General features: G+C 41.6%; 1 protein-coding gene across 2 annotated transcripts in view; it reads right to left on the bottom strand.

Annotated features, from left to right (window-relative positions):
* st3gal4 (ST3 beta-galactoside alpha-2,3-sialyltransferase 4) overlaps positions 1-19,927 on the bottom strand; it is a 73,523-nt gene that overhangs the window by 30,129 nt on the left and 23,467 nt on the right. For both annotated transcript variants that reach the window (XM_080731569.1, XM_080731568.1), the window contains exons 2-5: positions 15,372-15,446; positions 2,720-2,801; positions 2,213-2,302; positions 521-618 (exon numbers count right to left, since the gene is read on the bottom strand). In XM_080731569.1, the coding sequence (XP_080587695.1) occupies positions 521-618; positions 2,213-2,302; positions 2,720-2,801; positions 15,372-15,393 (292 nt within the window). In that variant the 5' untranslated portion in view covers positions 15,394-15,446. The remainder of the gene's footprint in view (positions 1-520; positions 619-2,212; positions 2,303-2,719; positions 2,802-15,371; positions 15,447-19,927) is intronic.

Raw genomic sequence — 19,927 nt, 5'->3', positions numbered from 1 at the left:
CAGGGGGTCCTCCAAATCTTTGTGTGATAGAAACCTTTTTTATCCTTTTTTATATTAACTACTTGAACCCTAGCGTCCATATTTTAGCCAAAAATAGCAGATCTACGCTGCGAGGCGTTATGAGCTTGTAGATTGTCTATTTTTGGCAAAGAGGTTTGGTGTAGAGGAAAAAAAGGGCAGACAAAGTACAGAGTGAAAGGTCAAGTCTATTAAGTATTGACAGTTCAAGTGGTTAAATATCTGAAAACACAAATTGACCTGAATCCAAAATACACTGATGATTGTGCTGTCAGACAATGAAACTATATGGAATCTATGAACAGGTTGTGGGGGTCCCTGCTTCATCTCTCTCTCAACTAAGGGGTCCTTGGCCTGAAAATGTTGAAAACTCCTGGTCTATATTATTGATAGATAACAGAAGCGGGATAGATGAGGGTTTAGTGGTCTGTGGTCTGTGGCCTGTGTGGCCACCACTGTAAGCCAAGCATAAAGACAATAGGATAAAGTTGAGTGGACGTACCACTGCCCTTAATGCCATAGGGTAATGCCAGCTTTGACAGATGCTCTCGCCAGAAGAAATCCTCCAGCTTGAGGAAAAGCTTTGTCTGTCGGCTAATACTGCATGGGAAATGGAAGAAGGGGGAATGACAACATTGTCATGTAATCTGTAGGTTATCATATTAAAGTATGTGGCAGTCAGAGAGAAACACATAATGCGTTCATTCGAATGAATGAGGCAGGGACATGCTGGGCCCCTGATTCAGCCCGGGAAAAAGAGTTGGAGAGGCCCTCATTGCGCGCTATATAGAGAGATCTCTCTTTATAGCACTGCTGCTACTCAAAGATTTGCCATTTCAGATCACGACAAGTGACAAGCCAGTGGGCCAATTACATGAGTTATATTTCGTCGTTGTCGGGTGGAAACCTTGTATGTCCAAAACCGTTTGCTTTGTATTTATCATTTTAAAAATGATTTAAACTAGTGAAAACAGACGATCTACAAGCACACAACGCCTCGCACCGCGAGGCGTTGTGTGCTTGTAGATCTGCTGTTTTCACTACTTTTGTGCGACGGCCTTGTATGATGAAGCAGGGCTTTGCTTTGCGAAGAAATCTACAAACTTGGAGATACAAGGTTTCTGCCCGACAGTGACGATTTACTTTGTTGGCCGCCCAGCCTGGAACGGCCGGGAATGAACCGGCCGTTCGGGAGTTGTCCCGCTTTTCCCAATGGCCAGCACGTCCCTGGTTCATTCGAATGAATGAGGAAATGGTCATGGTCACTGGGCTGTGGCACCAACACTGCATGGTCAAACACAGAACAATGGACAATATAATGTGTGCTGCCAAATCCTGTGTTTTGCCAAATGTCTTTAGTGTTCTATGGAAGCTGTTGCTGTTGCAAAGTCTTCATTGAAGAGCATACAGTATCATCCTAATTGTTAAATGCATTCGTGTCTAATGGGCAGGTGTGTGTGTCTAAGGTCTAATGTAATGTGTCAGATTGTAAATTGTGAATTGTAATGTGTTTGCCTGATGTCATTTAACAACAATTCCCCTAATTAAAATGGATGAGTTTCACTGCTAAAGAGGAGGGTAAAAAAATCTAACAATAATCATTCACAGACAGGCCCTGTGGAGTGTTATGGCATGTATTACTGTAATAAAATGTATTTCTTGTGTGTTTGGTAGTTGGGCATTTAGCATGCCAGCTACCCTACTGTTTCACTCCAGCTGTTTATGACCCACTCTTGTTTGACAGTAAATCTTTCAGATTATGCCTAATATATAATCAACTGAAAAAGTCGGTTTTGAGTTTGAGCCCTCAGCCTCCTGCTCCTGCTCAGGACATCTTTGCAGGGGCATGTGGCCTGATTAGGGCAATGTCATTGTGAAGACATTTTCTTCATTGAAAAGCTCTAAACGTCTACTGCTCATGTTAACCCTCTCTCTTGCTTTAAAACCGAATGGCTGTTCCAGAGCAGTACTTTAATGGAGATTGAATTAAAGAATTCTTTCCTTTCATTATAAAAGTGTGTTCTTTCTCGAAGAAATATGCTGACTTTTGCTTATGACTGGGGTGAGAGCAGCCCTGAATTTCCAAGGAGGCTGGCACCTCGGATTCCAGTAAAAATGTTGGCATAGCATCGTCCCTCGACAAGCCATCCCCTCCCCTTCAGGTCTTAAAACACGCAGACATGCCATTACTCACTTAAAGTTGAGGCTCTCCCACTTTTTCTGAGTTAGCCAGCCACCGCACAGCGACTTGCTGCTATTTGGAGACGTACTGGTGCCTCCATAGCTGAAAGACAGGCACATGGAACACAGAGGTTCATAAAAGCTGGCATGCACACCTCTGCTGACTTCCTATAAGCACACTGTGCCAATAACACTCAAAAAGGTGCCAATATGGACATGTTCTAGGGCCCAAATTGACCACCATTTAGCCACTCTGACCTCTGGGTAATTGGAGTGCAAGCTTAATGGTAGTGCGCTGTCAATGTCTGGTGACTCAGCAGACAGGCAAATATGTGTAGATGTCTAGCAGACAATTTTTATGTCTGTCTACAGATAGACAGACAGACAGAAAAGAAAGAAAGAAAGAAAAAAAGAAAGAAAGAAAGAAGGAAAGAAAGAAAAGAGAGTGAAAGAAAGAAAGAAAGAAAGAAAGAAAGAAAGAAAGAAAGAAAATGACTAGCTGCTAGCTACTGATATTCACCTCTGAAGGAAGGCGTGGGAGCAGTAATAGGTGGCAAAGGAGACCAAGAACAGGGCGATGAGGAGCAGCCTAAGGCACCATGCTGAGGAAACAGAAGAAATGGTTGGTGTCAAAAAAAGAATTTTGATGTGTCAAAAGGCGTCCCTATTTTGTGAATGGCTAAGAGCTTCACAATTTTGTAAAATCTTTTACTTATTGTTATTATTATTATGCTAAAATACAAAAATGATCCATTCTACAACTCACAGCGCGTCCCATGGTTATTCGTTGTTAGATTGTAGATCAGCAATTTCTGCAATTCATCATATTAATTAAGAAGAAAATCAAGGCACCAAGGCATACTAAACTACTTGAGAACGATGCAAGTAAGAAACTATGGGGGAGATAAGCGACCAACGGTCGCTTATCTCCCGATTAGGGAGTCTTACTGGTTCATACCCGTCTGTCTGTCTGTCTGTCTGTCTGTCTGTCTGTCTGTCTGTCTGTCTGTCTGTCTGTCTGTCTGTGACCCTTTATGCCCATATGGGGATCTCTGTGTCTGTCTGTCTGTCTCCCTTTTATGCCCATACATGGAGTTCTGTGTCAGCAAAGCCCAAATATAGGTCCGTCTATGACATCATGATATGACCACTTGACCACCTGAGAGTACCGCTATCTGTTTGTTGATGCTTTTAAAAGAGGACTTAAGTGCTACAGTACCTTTAAATAAAGCACTTTATAAGCTATCATTTTTCCTGAAGGCTTTAGTCCCTCACATGATTTTTATGTTTTTTAATTCTTACTTTTTTAGCTTTGTCATGCTTTACGCAAATATTTTACCCTGATTGTAAAGTGCATTCGCTGATCCTACCGGCTTCCCACTCTGCACATCACATCCTACAGTACTACTGTATGTAATATGCACAGCAGAGCAGAGCACAGCACAGCACAGCACAGCACAGCACAGCACAGCACAGCACAGCTTGAAGTCGGTCAGTGCTGACTTCAAATGGTTAGTGCCGTTGCCATATATGGGCATTTCCTTGTCTTGTAGCATTGTACTAGTTATACCTGGTGTTGTCGTGCATCTTATTATGTAGTATTGTTCCTAGTGTTTATCTGTCTGTCTTGTCTAACCAGTCCTGTTATTTGCTAGTGTTTCCACCGGTGTCCTCTTAGTCTCCCAGCAAATCCCAGTGTTGATTGTTATTTGTGTTCACCTTTGTCTAGTTAGTCCATGTCTATTTACATGCCCCCCATGTGTGTTCAGTTCCTTGTCAGTTTGTCATCGTTAGTGACGTTGTTAGTCCTAGTTCTTTCTTTGTGTTGGGTTCTACACCTCCAGAACCACATTGTGACCTTTATATACATATTAACTCATAAAACTTGTTTTTGAGCGGTGTCACACCGTCTCCTTAGTGTGACCGTGTGTGTATGTGTCTATGCGTCTATGCGTCTATGCAGGTCTGTATGTAGCCTGAGCCTGGCCTGCAATATCGATGGGTGACCAGAGAGGTGCTGTTGAGCAGCCTTGAAATGTACATGCACATGCACATGCACGCACGCACGCACGCACGCATGCACGCACACACACACACACACACACACACACACACACACACACACACACACAGACACAGCCTTGAAATTAATGGACACCACCGCTCAGTTCACACTGGTGTGATTTTATTATTTTACATGGACGCCACAAATTACACTGGACAAACCAGACCTTGACTACAGAGAGGTATCTGTCAATAGCTCATACAACGTGTCATCCCACATGCAGAGGTCCAATCCATATATCCTTAAATCTCCTAGTTTGTGTTTTGCATCTTATTTCTCCTTCCTGTGCCTTGCTACAAATATACTCCTTTTTATTATTTTATTTTATTCTATCTGTATTATGTGCTGTCTTTCTTTTTCTTACTGCTGTGCTGCCATGACAACTGAATTCCCCTTGTGGGATCAATAAAGGTTTATCTATTTATTTACCTTTCTTGACTGAAACAGACAACAACAATAACTACAGTTGTTATGTAAGTCTGTTTGTTTGTTTGATTGATTGATTGAAGACTTTATTAGAAGTTTGCATAGGAAAAGGTACAGTTTCATGACGGTACAGTTCACTGGTACAAGGTCTACTAAAAGGAGATCCATGAAAAGACTAAGCTTATTTCCACAGGAAACCATTAAAGTATCTCATATAACATTGAATGACAGACGAATAGAACACAGTACTATGCAGTAGATATGTAAATAAAAATAAAAATGAGAGAACAAAAAAAAAGGGAAAACAGTAATTCAAAACAAACAGTAAGTATAAGTATATACCGGTACAAAGAAGGGGCAGGGGAGGGTAGGGTTGGGCTAGGTTAGTTTTTTTACCAGTTGCGAACGGCTGCTGCCGTTCGCAACTCATAAACTCATAAACTCATAAACTCATGTTAAAGGAGTAGTTTTTTATTTTATTTATTTTATTACAATAAATGTATCCCAATGGGGGAAAATTTACAATTTCCCCTTCTTGAGATTCTAACTTCCTTTTCTGTGTAATCTCTTGACCTACATACAGTATGACTTCCCACTAACTGACAACATCAGTCATCATAGGTCACCATGGTCATTTAGTGCGCTCTTTCTCCAACTAGTCTTCACTTTCCTTCATTACTAAACATTGATAGGGACCACATGTACAACCTTCATGGACCACCAGTGGTCCACAGACCACCAGTTGAAAACCCAGGGGAAATTCCCCCCTACAGTATATGCTTTACAGGGGGGATACATTTACATTAATTGTGAGCTTAACTAAAGGTCTTAGGTTGTCTTAAGGGCATTGCACACAGGTCTGTTGCATTTTATCCGTTTGCTGCATGATTAAAACGCATTGTATTTGGTCTGCAATGTATTGCAGAATCCTCACTGCGGATCCAAAAAGGAGTCATAAAAGGAGGCAATGAGTTTTTACCTCATGCGAAAAGATGCACAAATCGAACTGGGTTAAATCGGGGAAAAGACGCACTGCCGCAGCCACTTGCCACTTGTCTCTTATTTTATCCATCTATATTAAACTCATGTTAACTTATATACTGATTATGAGTGAGCAGACACACCCCTATTACATGGGCACATTTCCTAATAATGGAAATAACTAAGGCAATCCAATACATTTCCCCTTCTTGAGATACTAACGCCCTTCTTTTGACCGCCTAATTTCCAGTAACTGCTGATTTAGAGATATTGACACGTTTTCTTTCAGCTAATTTGGTGGGGGGTGTGTGGATTTGGTAGTAATTATAGTAATTAATAGTGATGTCCGATATTATCGGCCGGCCCCAGGAGGACCAGGAGAGCCCACCTAAGAGAGCCAGGAAACTCCAGGACATGTACCAAGAAATCCTCAAGGAGAATGAAGTCTCCAAAACGGCTACAGGCGAGACAGCATCTGAGGTGATTATACAGTAAATCAACTTTAGCAAAACTAATTTGATTTGCAAAGTGCTTCACATGGAAATGTATAAAATGAATGAAATGAAAATGTGGCTGTCAGTGCTTTGTAGAAAATTAATAGAATTCTTATCCCCCCCCCCTTTTTTTTCTCCATTCTTTCTTCCCCTTTAGGTGCATCTATACCTGGGAGAAGAGACCCTTAAGGAAGGATGCCCTTTGGCGTACTGGGGAAGGACGAAGGGCCGCTTCCCTGCTGTTGCCCGTGTTGCACGAAAGTACCTCACTGCACCCTGCACCAGTGTCGACAGCGAACGGCTGTTCAGCACTGTCGTCCAGGTCATCAATGAGAGGAGAAATCGCATACACAGCGAGAATGCTGAGAAGCTCGTTTTCATACAGAAAAATCTACCTCTTACACACAACATCAAGGAGAAGAAGAAAAAGAACTAGGCCAGTTGTAGCCCAGTCAACATGATTAAGCTTCATTTGTTGCACTTTAAAAGAGGACTATGGTAACAAATTACTAGTCTGGACAGATTGAAGCTGTTTTTATTTTATTTTATGTTTTTTTTTGGGCCTTTTTATTCATTTTGTTTCAACTTGTCTGTAAGTAAGACTGTTATCTATTAGCCTGGAGGACTGAAGACGTTTATTTGAACATTTACATTTCTTTTTATTTTGCAGAATTTGCACATTTTGTTCCTCATACAAAAAGGCAGGGCAGATGGGCCCAGTTTATAATTTAAGTATTTTATTTTTGCACAGTTATATGGCCAGTTACAAAGGCCAGTCAGTCAGAGTTTGGACTTTTCATTGGATTTTATTTTGCACTGACTGTTACTACTCTGGACTGAAGCTTTTATTACTAAGTATTACTGCTCTGTGCCTTCTGTGCCTTGTGAAGAGACTGTGAATGATTAATATTATGTTGCCTACTGTAGTCATGGACATGGTTATTGTCAGGATTATCTCAGGGAGAGCATGATCCAAGCAGTTGTTTAAGGCATGTAAAAGAACAAGAAGAAAAGATATTTTGGCTTAATTAGTTTGTCATGGACATTGTTATTGTCTGGATTATCTCTGGGAGAGCATGATCCAAGCTGTTTAAGGCATGTAAAAGAAGGAGGAAAAAAAGCACTTGTCTTAAGTTGTCTAGTAATAATAAATATGGCAGTGCCATGTTGGCACTTTTTTCCAAGTTTAAGTTGTTTCTTATTTTGCACAGAGATATGTATCACTTGTTACATTTATTAATGCATCCAATGGGAAATCAAATCACAATTAGGCATAATGTGTTAATTTCACAACAGAGGATTTGTGATATTTTTGTTACCTTACATTAGTTTTGGTGAGAAAAAAAAAGACAGCATATTATCGGTATCGATATCGGTTAATATCGGTATCGGGAATTAAGAGCTGGATATTATCTGTTATCGATTATCGGTAAAAAAGTCAATATCGGACATCACTACTATCAATCTATCACTAACAATCTGTCAATTGTACAACAATCATGTATACAGGCTATTCAAAAGAGACAGAATCATGTTTTTTTATATTTAAAGACAAATTACATTTCTTTTTTTTTTCCCCAACAATTTCGGGGACCCCCTGCAGTATCCCCGTGGACCCCCTAGGGGTCGCGGACCCGCTGTTGAAGACCTATCTATGCACATTATTCTAATTTCCATACTTATCCAGACTTGGAAATTACAAAAATCTAAGTCCATACTTTTCCATACTTGTGTAGAAACCCTCAACTCTATGGAGTACCTGATCCTTTTCTCTACTTCACTTACCTGTATGTCGGAATTTATGTCTGACAAAAGGCTGCCATATATTCAGCAAATAACTCCAGTGTTGTGCCATATGGATGAAACTGTCTCTCCCTCTTCCTCTCTTTCTCTCTGTTACTCTCCTTCAAATCCTCCTTATATCCGTCTTAACTTTATAAGGGAGGGGTCGTTTTTTATTGAGGGTGTTACTGGAGGAAAATAGGGGAGGGTCATGCTATTTCAATTTCAGTCCTAGGGAGGGTCTGCTGATTTCACTTTGAATTCAAGGGAGGGTCATGCAATTTTTCAAAAGCAAACAATGGCTCTAGAGGTACAGGCACTTATGCAACCATTGTCAACAGCCTTCTGCTTCATTTAATGACAAACCCTGGGTGCCATCCCTGGAAATGCCCCACAGTCACTGCAGTTAGTGTGAATGAACTGAAGTGGCTGTGTTTATACTACAATGTATTTTCCTAAAACAATGGAGAGCTGTGTAAGGCAGCAACAATGGTTGTCAGAACTGTATCCCCCCTCCCTAAAGTAAAAAGTGAAAAGGTGCTAAAAAGAATTAACGACCGCTCGTTGAAAATACGCATTTGAACCAGATTTGACGACAGGCAATCAACAGCACAAAATGAATGGCAGCAGTTACAAGCCTTCTCTGTGTTGTGCACATGTGTCAACTGTTTAATCTGTAACCTAGATGTCAAATAACCTGTTCTCAACCTGTGAGAACTTCTCACCTTTTATGTGATGTCCACGTTGACTTTTACACTAGCAGCACTATAGGCTACTCACTGTGTGTTACTTTAGTTTGGAGGGTGTGTTAGTTTATATTTGGAAATGTGTTTTTGGGATGAAGTGCAGCTGGGATCTCAATGCATTATATTAGCCTATTCATTATTGTTCATTGCTGCTGCCGCCCGCACCCGTTTTTAACCATAAAAAAATCCTAATTATTTACAGTAAAAAAAGAAAGAAAGAAAAAAATCTCTGTTCTGTTCTGTTCTCGCCACTGGTTAGGAATATAATAATATAGGTTTTATAGGCATAATTTTACTGTGGTAAATGCCATGTTGTAGGGGAGGGTCAATCTTTTTTATTTTAATGCTTGGGGAGGGTCACTGATTTTTTCCCCAATTGAGAGGGAGGGTCATGGCATCTTATAAAAGGGCTTATACATTTTCTCCAGTAACACCCCTCAATTAAAAACGACCCCTCCCTAACCAGTTTGCCTTGGCCCGCTTACTGATGACATAAAACGTTTACCACAGAGATGAAAGGACGATGACAGAAATACCACTCTTGTGTCGTCGTGGGGATGAGCTGCTGCAGGTGCACTCTGCTCCAACCAGAGCAGAAAGCACTTTGTATGGCTAATTTGGGCTCATCACAGGCACGTGCTCACAATGCGTCGTGCTGCGACGCGTTGTGAGCTTAATGCCCTTTTGGAATGCCCTTTTAGAAATGTCAGCCCCTGCCTCTCTAACATTCTCTGCACGTCCCTGGCTCATGGTATATACAATGTAAATAGGGAATGAATGCCCTGCCCCACAAAAAACATTCCTTGGGCTAACAATGGCCCCAGAAAATGATGGTTTAGTGATGAAAAGTGATGAGTCATCACTTTTCCACAGTTTTGTGGGCGTTTTATGGGGCCAATGAATGTTTTTGTGCAAAACAAATGCTTGCAATGGATTCAGCATCATGACAAACCCCTAGTTAGACCCCTCACATCCTACTTAAAGCAAATCTCTTTCTGGGTATTTTCCTCCTGTATAGAAAGTTGATGGGAGCCCAACTTGATTTGGCCACTGTGGGTATTTGCAGTGAGCAGATCATGGTAGATTTTTTTATCCTGGCTAGTAGACCTAATTTCCTGTCAGAATCAGTTGAAAAACTAAATAATATTTTTTTGTCCAACCTCAGCCTTATTTTTACTGGACTACATGGAGATATCTGTATCTGTTTGTCTGCGTCCATTTTATGCGATGTAAATAGGGAATGAATGCCCCACCCTTTAATGCAAACCCCATTATCCCTTTAATGCAAACCCCATTATACCTGTTGTCATAGGACCTGTTTTGACCATGTTTGCCTGTGTCCATTTATGCCCATGGAGATATCTGTATATGTCTGTCTGCGTCCATTTTATGCGATGTAAATAGGGAATGAATGCCCCACCCTTTAATGCAAACCCCATTATACCTGTCGTCATAGGACCTGTTTTGACCATCTGTTTGCCTGTGTCCATTTATGCCCATGGAGATATCTGTATCTGTCTGTCTGACAGATTGTGGGGATAATGTAGTCCAATAAAATGTAGTGTTTGTTTAATCTTGATTAATCCAACATTCTGGTATCTGTGTACAGTCTGTTGCTCAGCAGTAATAAGTCAAAGGATGATGTTGCTAATCAGTGGTGGAGTGGTGCATATGTGTACGCAGGTATAAATTATACATATATTTACACGAGAGGGTGTGCATTAACGCGGTTATCCTGCACGACAGCCTTTTCGCAGGAACGAGCCGACAGGCGAGTTCCGTAGGAAGGGCTGGAGTGTTAATGCAGACCCTCGAGTGTAATATTGCGATTATACAACTGTTGCCCTTAAAAAAAACACGTCAACTTTATTTCATTGTAATTAAGATATTCGATAAGAATTTGTAATTTTTTAATGCCACATTTAGCTACTGTGTCCCTGAACGTCACATGAAAACCGCTAGCCAGCCGCCTAGCATAGTGTGGAGAGAGAGGCGCGCTTGCTGTCTTTCGTGACCAACGCAGCTGATTTCTTCACTTGATGAGAGACAGTGCATCTGTGCTCGTTATATGCACGGTTGGAGAGCCTGTTTTCCATTGAGAGCCCGTTGTATAATGACACTCATACAATCGCGTTTATAAGGGGCACAATCTTTTCTCACAATTATTTTTGTGGCATGATTCATGCATGCCTTGTGGTTTTTACGCAGGTGCATGAGCTCAACACACTTCTCGCTGTCCAGACTCTGGAAGAGTGTTATTATGGCTGCATTGTACAAAGTGAGCAAATCATAGCCCAATATTAGATTTTATTCAAAAGCAACAAACTGCATAATGTAGAGAGTCAAGTGGATAATCATGCAACAGAGTAAAGAACCAGCAACGCTAGCATTGAAGCGGCAGTTGGAAATGACAGTTGAATGAACATAGCTGTTTCCGTTTCCGTCTACCCAGATACCAGTAAGACTCCCTAATCGGGAGATAAGCGACTGCCAGGTCGCAGCGTGATTTTAGGCCAAAATGTGTAGGAGCAGTGTCCAAAAATGTGTTTGAAAAATCAAACCTCGGTTCGAAGTGGAGCTGTGAATTTGAGCAGTTCCAGATCTATGTTTTTGATTCTATGTGTTTTAGATCTATGAATTCTATGTGTTCTAGATCTATAAATTATGTGTTCTAGTTCTATATTTTTTAGATTGATTCTATGTGTTCTAGATCTATATTTTTACATTCTATGTCTTCTAGATCTGTGTGTGTGATGGGAGTAGACAAATACTTGCTTTATGCAAATGTAGCATATTTACTATTATTTGAAATAATAACAAATACTGTCCATAATAGGCATAACAAACATATAACTTGAGAAAATATCTGCTTCTATAGGACAGATTAATAGTGAAAGGACCACCACTCATCGAGGTGCTGCATGCCTGAAGAAGGTCTATGACCAAAAGCTTGAACTTTATTTAACTGAAAATGAAGAACATGATTTTGCAGACTTTTGAGTGTGCGGAGGCTCCCTTAAATCTTTCATTAGGACAAAATCTTTCATTAAAATAAACATTTATACTTGGCATTCAATCAATAAACCCCAGCATCCCTATTCTAAGGGGATATTCACCAAAAGTAGCAGATTTACAAGCTCACTACAAGATATTGATACATTCTAAATATTATTCTGAGGCACCCTGGACTGGTGTTATTGGGCGCCCTAGTTCACTATGAGAAAGTGATTGAGAAACCCAGCTGTTATTATGATGTAGAGACACTGTGATGACTAGTTGGAGATGTGTGGCACACAAGCCATAGTCAGCCAGACCTGACGGATTTCAGCCGGATTCGGGCCAAACCTGTTTGCTATGTGGGTTCTCTGGCCGTTGTTGCATGCATTCGGTGGTCACTGTTGTGTTGGTGCGGGGGTCTGGGGAGCACTGTATAAAGGACGTAGGCTACTATGTGCTCGTTTACAAGGTGGAGCGCTCCTGTTCTTGGGAGTGTGTTTGTCTGGGGCTCGCGCTGTCTACGTGCAGATGTGCCGTTTCAACGCTTCGGTATTTGCTGCGCGCGACACCGTCAGCGGTAATATTGTAGTTGTGATTGTGGTTGTCTGCTGCCCCTTTCAGTCGGAGGCAGCCCGACTGTCGGGAGGGTAATTAAATGCCCCGATTATCGTGTAGTGTACGTCCGCCTTTACTAGTCAATTTCGGCCGGGATGCGACTCATTGTGAGCTTGTAGATTTGCTAATTGCTACGTTTTCTGTGTGTTCGTTCGAGCCGTGTGTGTGTGTGTGTGTGTGTGTGTGTGTGTGTGTGTGTGTGTGTGTGTGTGTGCAGTGTTAATTTTGTCGACTAAGACTAAGACTAAAAGACTAAAAGACTACAAGATTTTGATATTTTGTCGATAAGACTAGACTAGACTAAAACAGTCCCAAAAGACTAAGACTAAGACTAAGACTGTTATTTGTGTTATTCAAAAGACTAAGACTAAGACTAAATCTAAGTCTAAGACTAATGGCTGCAAAGAATTACACTGGCATTTAACTGCAATGAAATTAAAGGCAAATACATATTTTATGTATGTTTTATTTTGACCAAGTAACAGGCAGTAGAAGACAATGACTTGTTCATAATTATGTGGTTATATTAGGCTAAAAAACCTATCCTAAAAGACGAAGACTAAAAGTCTAAGACTAATCCCAAAAGACTAAGACTAAGACTAAAATGTTTTGATATTTAGTCGACTAAGACTAGACTAGACAAAAATTATTTCAGAAGACTAAGACAGGACTAAGACTAAACGGTGTGTTATTCAAAAGACTAAGACTAAGACTAAATCAAAATTTGCTGAAAAAATTAACACTGTGTGTGTGTGTGTGTGTGTGTGTGTGTGTGTGTGTGTGTGTGTGTGTGTGTGTGTGTGTGTGTGTGTGTGTGTGTGTGTGTGTGCGTGCGTGTGCGTGTGTCGCGCATGCGCAGATCCTGTTCAAACTCAACGGGACAGTTCTCACTTGTGAGACTGGACACACACACTTGTGAGACTGGACACACACACTTGTGAGACTGGACACACACACTTGTGAGACTGGACACACATTGCTGCCTATGGGGAGCTCTGTTCCACACAGCTCCAAAAATCAGCTTGACGGTGGCGCTATATGGGACAGATCCATGTTGATGATATGAGTGTAGACATACTTTGTACCGATTTGCGTGATTTTAGGGCAAAATCTGTAGGAGCAGTGTCCAAAAATGTGTGTGAAAAAAATCGGCCTGATGGTGGCGCTATATAGGACAGATCCATGTTGATGACATGAGTGTAGACATACTGTGTAGCGATTTGTGTGATTTTAGGGCCAAATCTGTAGGAGTAGTGTCCAAAAATGTATTTTAAAAAATCGGCCTGAAGGTGGCGCTAAATGGGACAGATCCATGTTGATGACATGAGTGTAGAGCAAGTGTGTACCGATTTGCATGATTTTAGGGCAAAATTTGTAGGAGCAGTGTCCAGATACCACTGACTGGATCACAATCAGTGTTAAAGTAACTAGAAAATGAGACAATACATCACATTAGGTCTTCTCTGCATTTCAGAGAGAGAGCGAGGGGGATCTAGTTCTCTGCACGTGTACACAGTAAAATCCTTGGTTTTAATTTAACACCAGTAAGACTCCCTAATCGGGAGATAAGAGACCGTCAGGTCGGCAACCTCATGGTGGCGCTAGAAGAGGGGCATGTGAGAAATCAGGGGCGGAGGTTGTGGTTTGCCAGCCAAGGAGTGTGTGTGCAAAGTTTGGCATGGATAGGAGCAACGGTGGCGGAGATAAGAGTAGGGGCAAAAGTGTGACGGACAGACGGACAGACTGACTGACTGACGGACAGACAGCCGGTGGAGCTTTTCATAGTAACTTGCGACCTGACGCTCGCAACCAGAATTGGTTACATTTGTACACTCTGTGTTAAATGAAGATCGATTTAACTGCGCCTACACAGACTGTAAAGAGTTAACAACAGGCACGTGCACACATAGACATCAAAGGGGGCTTGAGCCCCTGCCCTTTTAGCTGTCAGTAAAAAGTGCCCTCTCTCGACCATGAATGCCGTTTTTACTATGGTGAAAGAAATGCAAATGCCCTCTTTCCATGCCATACCTGAAGCTAGTATTTAAGAGAATTGTCTTGTCCAAACTGTCCTGAACTTGAATGCAGCTTCGTATGTTGAAAGAATTGCCCTTGAGGTATATCAAAGTGGATCAAAAACGACATATTCTTATTTATGGTTAATATGCATCCACATAATTAATTTGTTGTTACAAGCTCCATTTTGTTGCGTTTGGGATTACAATGCAAGCAAAGTACTAGGCCTAAGTAGGCCTACATTTATGGTCTGGTTATGTCCATACATGTACAAGATGGTACATCCAAGTCATTGTAACGCCTTACGCTAACGTACACACTCATATGATGGGTACATGCAGGTTAGGTAAGAATGAGCCAACATATGTTTATGTAAGTGACTGACCAACAGCTGGGATCGCTCTCATCCTATTTGTGGCTCTTTTCAATGTTTGGGTCAAGATAAGCCCTGTAATGATTGACAGAAATTACCAATATAAGTAACTCTGAACATGTAAGTTTAGAGGAAGTGAGAAGTTTAGAGGTGTGTGTCTCGCACTGGGCGAGCCGATGGGCTCGTTCAGTCTCCACTGCTCCGCTGTCTCTGTCTGTCCAATAAACTGATGGAAGAACCTGATCACCTGCCTGCGTCTCTCGTCTCCTCTCTTCAGCACAAGGGCTAAGAATTATGCACAGCAACTTCGTACTTATGAATTCAGTCTAATATTTGTGTCAGAAGTCTCCGATGTAGTATTTCCAATAAACTCTCAGAATGGTGCCGAAACCCGGGACCACAATACACGACACCCTCTCTTTGTAGAAATCCATGCCATTACGCCACATCTTCAGTATTGATTTGATTTTTGCTTAGTTCAGTGTGGTATCGCGCTGCGACGCGTTGTGAGCTTGGAGGTCGACTATTTTTGATACTTTCACCAAAAGGCCCTTTTAGAAATTTCAGCCCCAGCCTCTCTAACATTCTCTGCATGTCCCTGGTTAACAACACTGGATAAAAAAGAAAATGTCTCTGATGCACAGATGTGCTTGGCCACCCACAGCAGGAGAACTTACTTTTAGCTGCCTTATGGGACATCTTCTTCACATGCTCCTTGGCCCTCTCATCTCTGTGCAGCACATGGTGTTATCCTGGTGGGGGTGGGGGTAGAAATGAGAGGGAAAGAAGAGGAAGAACAACCTATTAGTGCCTCAGACAGCTGACTCGCTCCACCACTGTTGATCCTTCACATGCCAACAAAATTAAAGTCCTTCCAAGCTCCTTTAAATGGGCTTCATAAATTCTCTTACATCCTCCCCTTCGCAAAATGACGAACGAGGTGACGGGACAGCAAAAGAAACACAGTAGTGGCAATTTAATGTGTCTTATGTATGTGGTGGGAAGAAGGCCCCGTGCCGGTGAGGATTTACTGTAGGCACTATTTGTACGAGGGCATTGTGAGAGGTTTCAGTTTCATACGGCAGAGAGCTGAAGATAAGACGGGGCTGAGTAAAAGAGATAACGCTAAACATAACCGTAATGAAAGTAGTGGTAAAGACAGAGACAGATGCAGGATGCATGGCACACGCAAACAAATAAACGGAGTGGGTAAAATAGGAAATAGATAGTTTGAGAAATAGGAAGAGATTAACCATGGGCCCAAACAACATGGTACCGGTAGGTCAAATGAGAACAGAGAATGTAATGTAATATAAGGAAGTGAGAACAAAAGGCGATTATGCCATACAAAATTTAGAATAACTGAGGAGGTCTCCGCCAGGCCGGGTTGCCTACCCAGGGCCCACAAAAGGCAGTCATAGCCAGACCGATGTGAAAATTGTGGGGCAGAGGTTCTGCTCTTAACTCCAGGTAGTGTGGTTGCAAGGTTTCACACCGATTGATTGATTGATTGATTGATTGATTGATTGATTGATTGATTGATTGATTGAAGGTTTTATTAGAAGTTTGCATAGGAAAAGGTACAGTTTCGCTGTTTGGCATAGTCCTCCACCATATTGCCAAGTTTCGTAAAAAGCGAATGCAACGTCAAGCCAGGACAGAAAGTGGCGGAAGAATGATAAGAAAAGGTACTATCTCATAGTGGCTTACAAGCCCCTTACAGGGCTTGGCCACTTGATTGTCATTAGTTGAGAGAATCTGTTTCAAAGTGGGGAAATCTCGCTCTTTCGAACGACATCATTTCGACAAAGGAGTGTCGGGAGGGTTAGCGACTCACCCCACAGAGGTTAGGTTTAGGGTAAGGGTTAGAGTTGGGTGTCGAACAGATTACACCGCTCCCTTTCAAAGTGTTAGGCGTTATTTCGTCTTTCTCTGGTGTTGTTGGTGTTACTTCCATGATGTTTTCAAATGTTTTCTTAAACTATCCACGCATAACAAGAATATGCCACTCGAATGACTCTGTCTGTGCTAGTGTGTTTCTGTTATGTTTCCAATGGGACTACCAATAGGACTACAGTTCAGTGCTGCAGTAGCTACTTCTGATACTCTCCGTTAGTTCCAGACTCTCTATATAGTCCTGCAGCAAGCCCTCAAAAAAGGCCTTATTTTTAGAGATACCCCTACCCGAGGTATAACCAAACTCTTATGTTTAGGGTCTCCCATTAATGAAATGGATTGTTGTGAAATTGTACTTTTGGCGGAAATTTGTTTTTTTGGCTATTCTTTAGACCTACCCCAATCTCTGAAAAAGGCAAATCCGCCTTGACAAAAATGCCTATAACTTGAGAATGCTCACTCTTATCTTCATAAAATCTGCTGAGATGTGAACCAGGTGTTTACCCTACATCAGCAAAGTCAGAATGCAATTTACCTAAAGAAATGCTGAAATATTAGTCTTTAAAAACACACCTTTAGTTTAGGCGGAAATTGTACTTTTCATTTACAAGAAAAACATACATTTATGTCAAATAAGATGTTACTGCATTGCCTAAGATGCCACTAAACAATAACCAGTGGTTGTGTGGAGATAGCTTGTACAGTTTTATTGCAAATCAGATTTCTTTAGACCCTCTCCCCTGAAAAAGACAAATTAGGTAATTCTGAATGGGAGTTAGGTGACATGCTGTACTGTAAGTATTTTTTGGGAGGTCCAGTTGGCTGTACTGTACCACAGAACCAAACTATCACAATATGAATGAACCAATAATGTATTTCATCTAAAATTACAACATTGATCAAAACACAGCAATGCCTTTTTTCCCCTACTACTCCCGTTCATAAAGTAATTGTTGTGGAAATGTATTTTAAGGCAAAAGGAAAAAATTGTGCACTAAATTCAGAAAAAGTTGAAAGTGGTCTTTCCAGAGCACACCAGGGCAACCTAATGCTGTCTGGCTTTTCAGGATACTGTCTGAGTACACAAGTGATAATTTCACCTGTGTACTTTAAGCCTCTCTCTCTATATATACAGGCGACGATTTCCATGGATAAATAACACTCAACTTTTGGATATGTACCAAATTATAAGGTTTTCAAGTCAAGCCATGGGAATTAAGGAATGCACACACGGTCAACAACCAACCCATATAAACAAACATTATAGACTTGATTGAAGTTCTTGAACACCACCAAAGCCTTTTCAACTCTCCCAAAGTTGCATAACATGCGCATGGACGCACTATGTGTCACCACTCAACCAGTGAGTAGTTGATTCATCGCTGGCCAAATGAATCGATCAACCTTATGAAATGTCTTCTCAGACCTGACCTTTAGACTATATAAAGGCATAAAAGCCACAAATCAATTATAAAAAAGACATGTGTTGGCATGAAACATGATGCAACAGAAACACCTTGTTGTGAAAGCAATATAGTCCTGCAGCAAGCCCTCAAAAAAGGCCTTAGTTTTTGAGCGGTGGTTACACCGTCTCCTATACGTGGCCGTGTGTGTATGCGTGTGTGTGTGCGTGTGTGTGTGTGTGTCTGTATGTAGCCTGCAGGCCTGCAGTACCTTTTATGACCACACATGTTAAGGGAGGGGCGCTGTTGTTCAGGCCAGGCCAGACCAGGCACACACACACACACGCGCGCACACACACACACACACACACACACACACACACACACACACACACACACACACACACACACACACACACACAGGGGGGAAGGGGGGGGGGGGGGGTAAACCACCGCTTTTTTTAGATACCCCTACCCGAGGTATAACCAAAAAACAACCATGTTTTTTCTTATGTTTAGGGTCTCCCATTAATGAAATGGATTGTTGTGAAATTGTACTTTTGGCGGAAATGTGTTTTTTTGGCTATTCTTTAGACCTACCCCAATCTCTGAAAAAGGCAAATCCGCCTAGGTCAAAGCTGACAAAAATGCCTATAACTTGAGAATGCTCACTCTTAAATCTCCATACAATCTGCTGAGATGTGAACCAGTTGTTTACCCTACATCAGCAAAGAGTCAGAATGCAATTTACCTAAAGAAATGCTGAAATATTAGACTTTAAACACACCTTTAGTTTAGGTGGAAATTGTACTTTTGTGGTGGGGACTTTACTTTCTCTCATTTACAAGAAAAACATACATTTATGTCAATTAAGATGTTACTGCATTGCCTAAGATGCCACTAAACAACAACCAGTGGTTGTGTGGAGATAGCTTGTACAAATTAGGTCATTCTGAATGGGAGTTAGGTGACATACTGTATGTCTTTTTGGGAGGTCCAGTTCAGAACCAAACTATGACAATATGAATGAACCAATAATGTATTTCATCTAAAATTACAACATTGATCAAAACACAGCAATGCCTTTTTTCCCCTACTACTCCCGTTCATAAAGTAATTGTTGTGGAAATGTATTTTAAGGCAAAAGGATAAAATTGTGCACTAAAGCGTATAGGGGTAGCGTTGCCCTGGTACGCCCTGGAGCGTACCAGGGCAACATAATGCTGTCTGGCTTTTCAAGACACTAGTGGCGTTTCCATAAAGCCACGTTTTGCGCATTAATGGCTTATTCGCAAAATGTTTTTATGGAAACACTTCAAAATGCGAATAAACTTTCATTATCCGCAAAAAAAATTATCCGCTTGGAGGAGGTGGATTTTGAGGCTTAATCGTATAAACGAAATGCGCATTTGTGAATGGAAACGGGTCAGACAATAAATGCGAATAGATTATGACGTTCTAGGTCCATATCGTCCTCCAACTTTACACTTTCCCCTGCCGCTTCACGTCCGTTAGCCCACAAAACAAACCGGTTGCTTGTTACACACAGAGTGACACGGACCGTGTGTAAATTCTTCCCGTTTTCACCTCCCGGAGTCAAGCCATCCGTGGCTAACCCTTCCTCATCACACGGTGTTGCGTGCCAAAAGTGGCCGATCAAGCTCACAGCAGCTTGCATCAGCGTCTCTGCGCCGCGTTGTGAGCTTGCAGATCGGCCACCTTCCAGAGGACACTGAAACTTGCAGGATGAGCACTGTGCAGTGTTTTCCCAGTGAACCTGAGCGCAACGGTGGAGGCGCGGGAGTGTGGGGAACACACACCACCGACTATTGCCGATAATGGAGAGGTTATATAGCTTTATGTATTGAGAGGAACTCTTGCCAATTTCGTAAGAGACTCGTCGCCAATTGTAATATATTTAAAAGTTATTTGGG

This window comes from Nannobrachium achirus (genome assembly GCF_963921795.1).
Source record: "Nannobrachium achirus genome assembly, chromosome: 8".
Classification (NCBI taxonomy): Eukaryota; Metazoa; Chordata; class Actinopteri; order Myctophiformes; family Myctophidae; genus Nannobrachium; species Nannobrachium achirus.
Note: the sequence above shows the minus strand (reverse complement) of the source record. Positions and strands in the feature narration are given on the sequence as shown.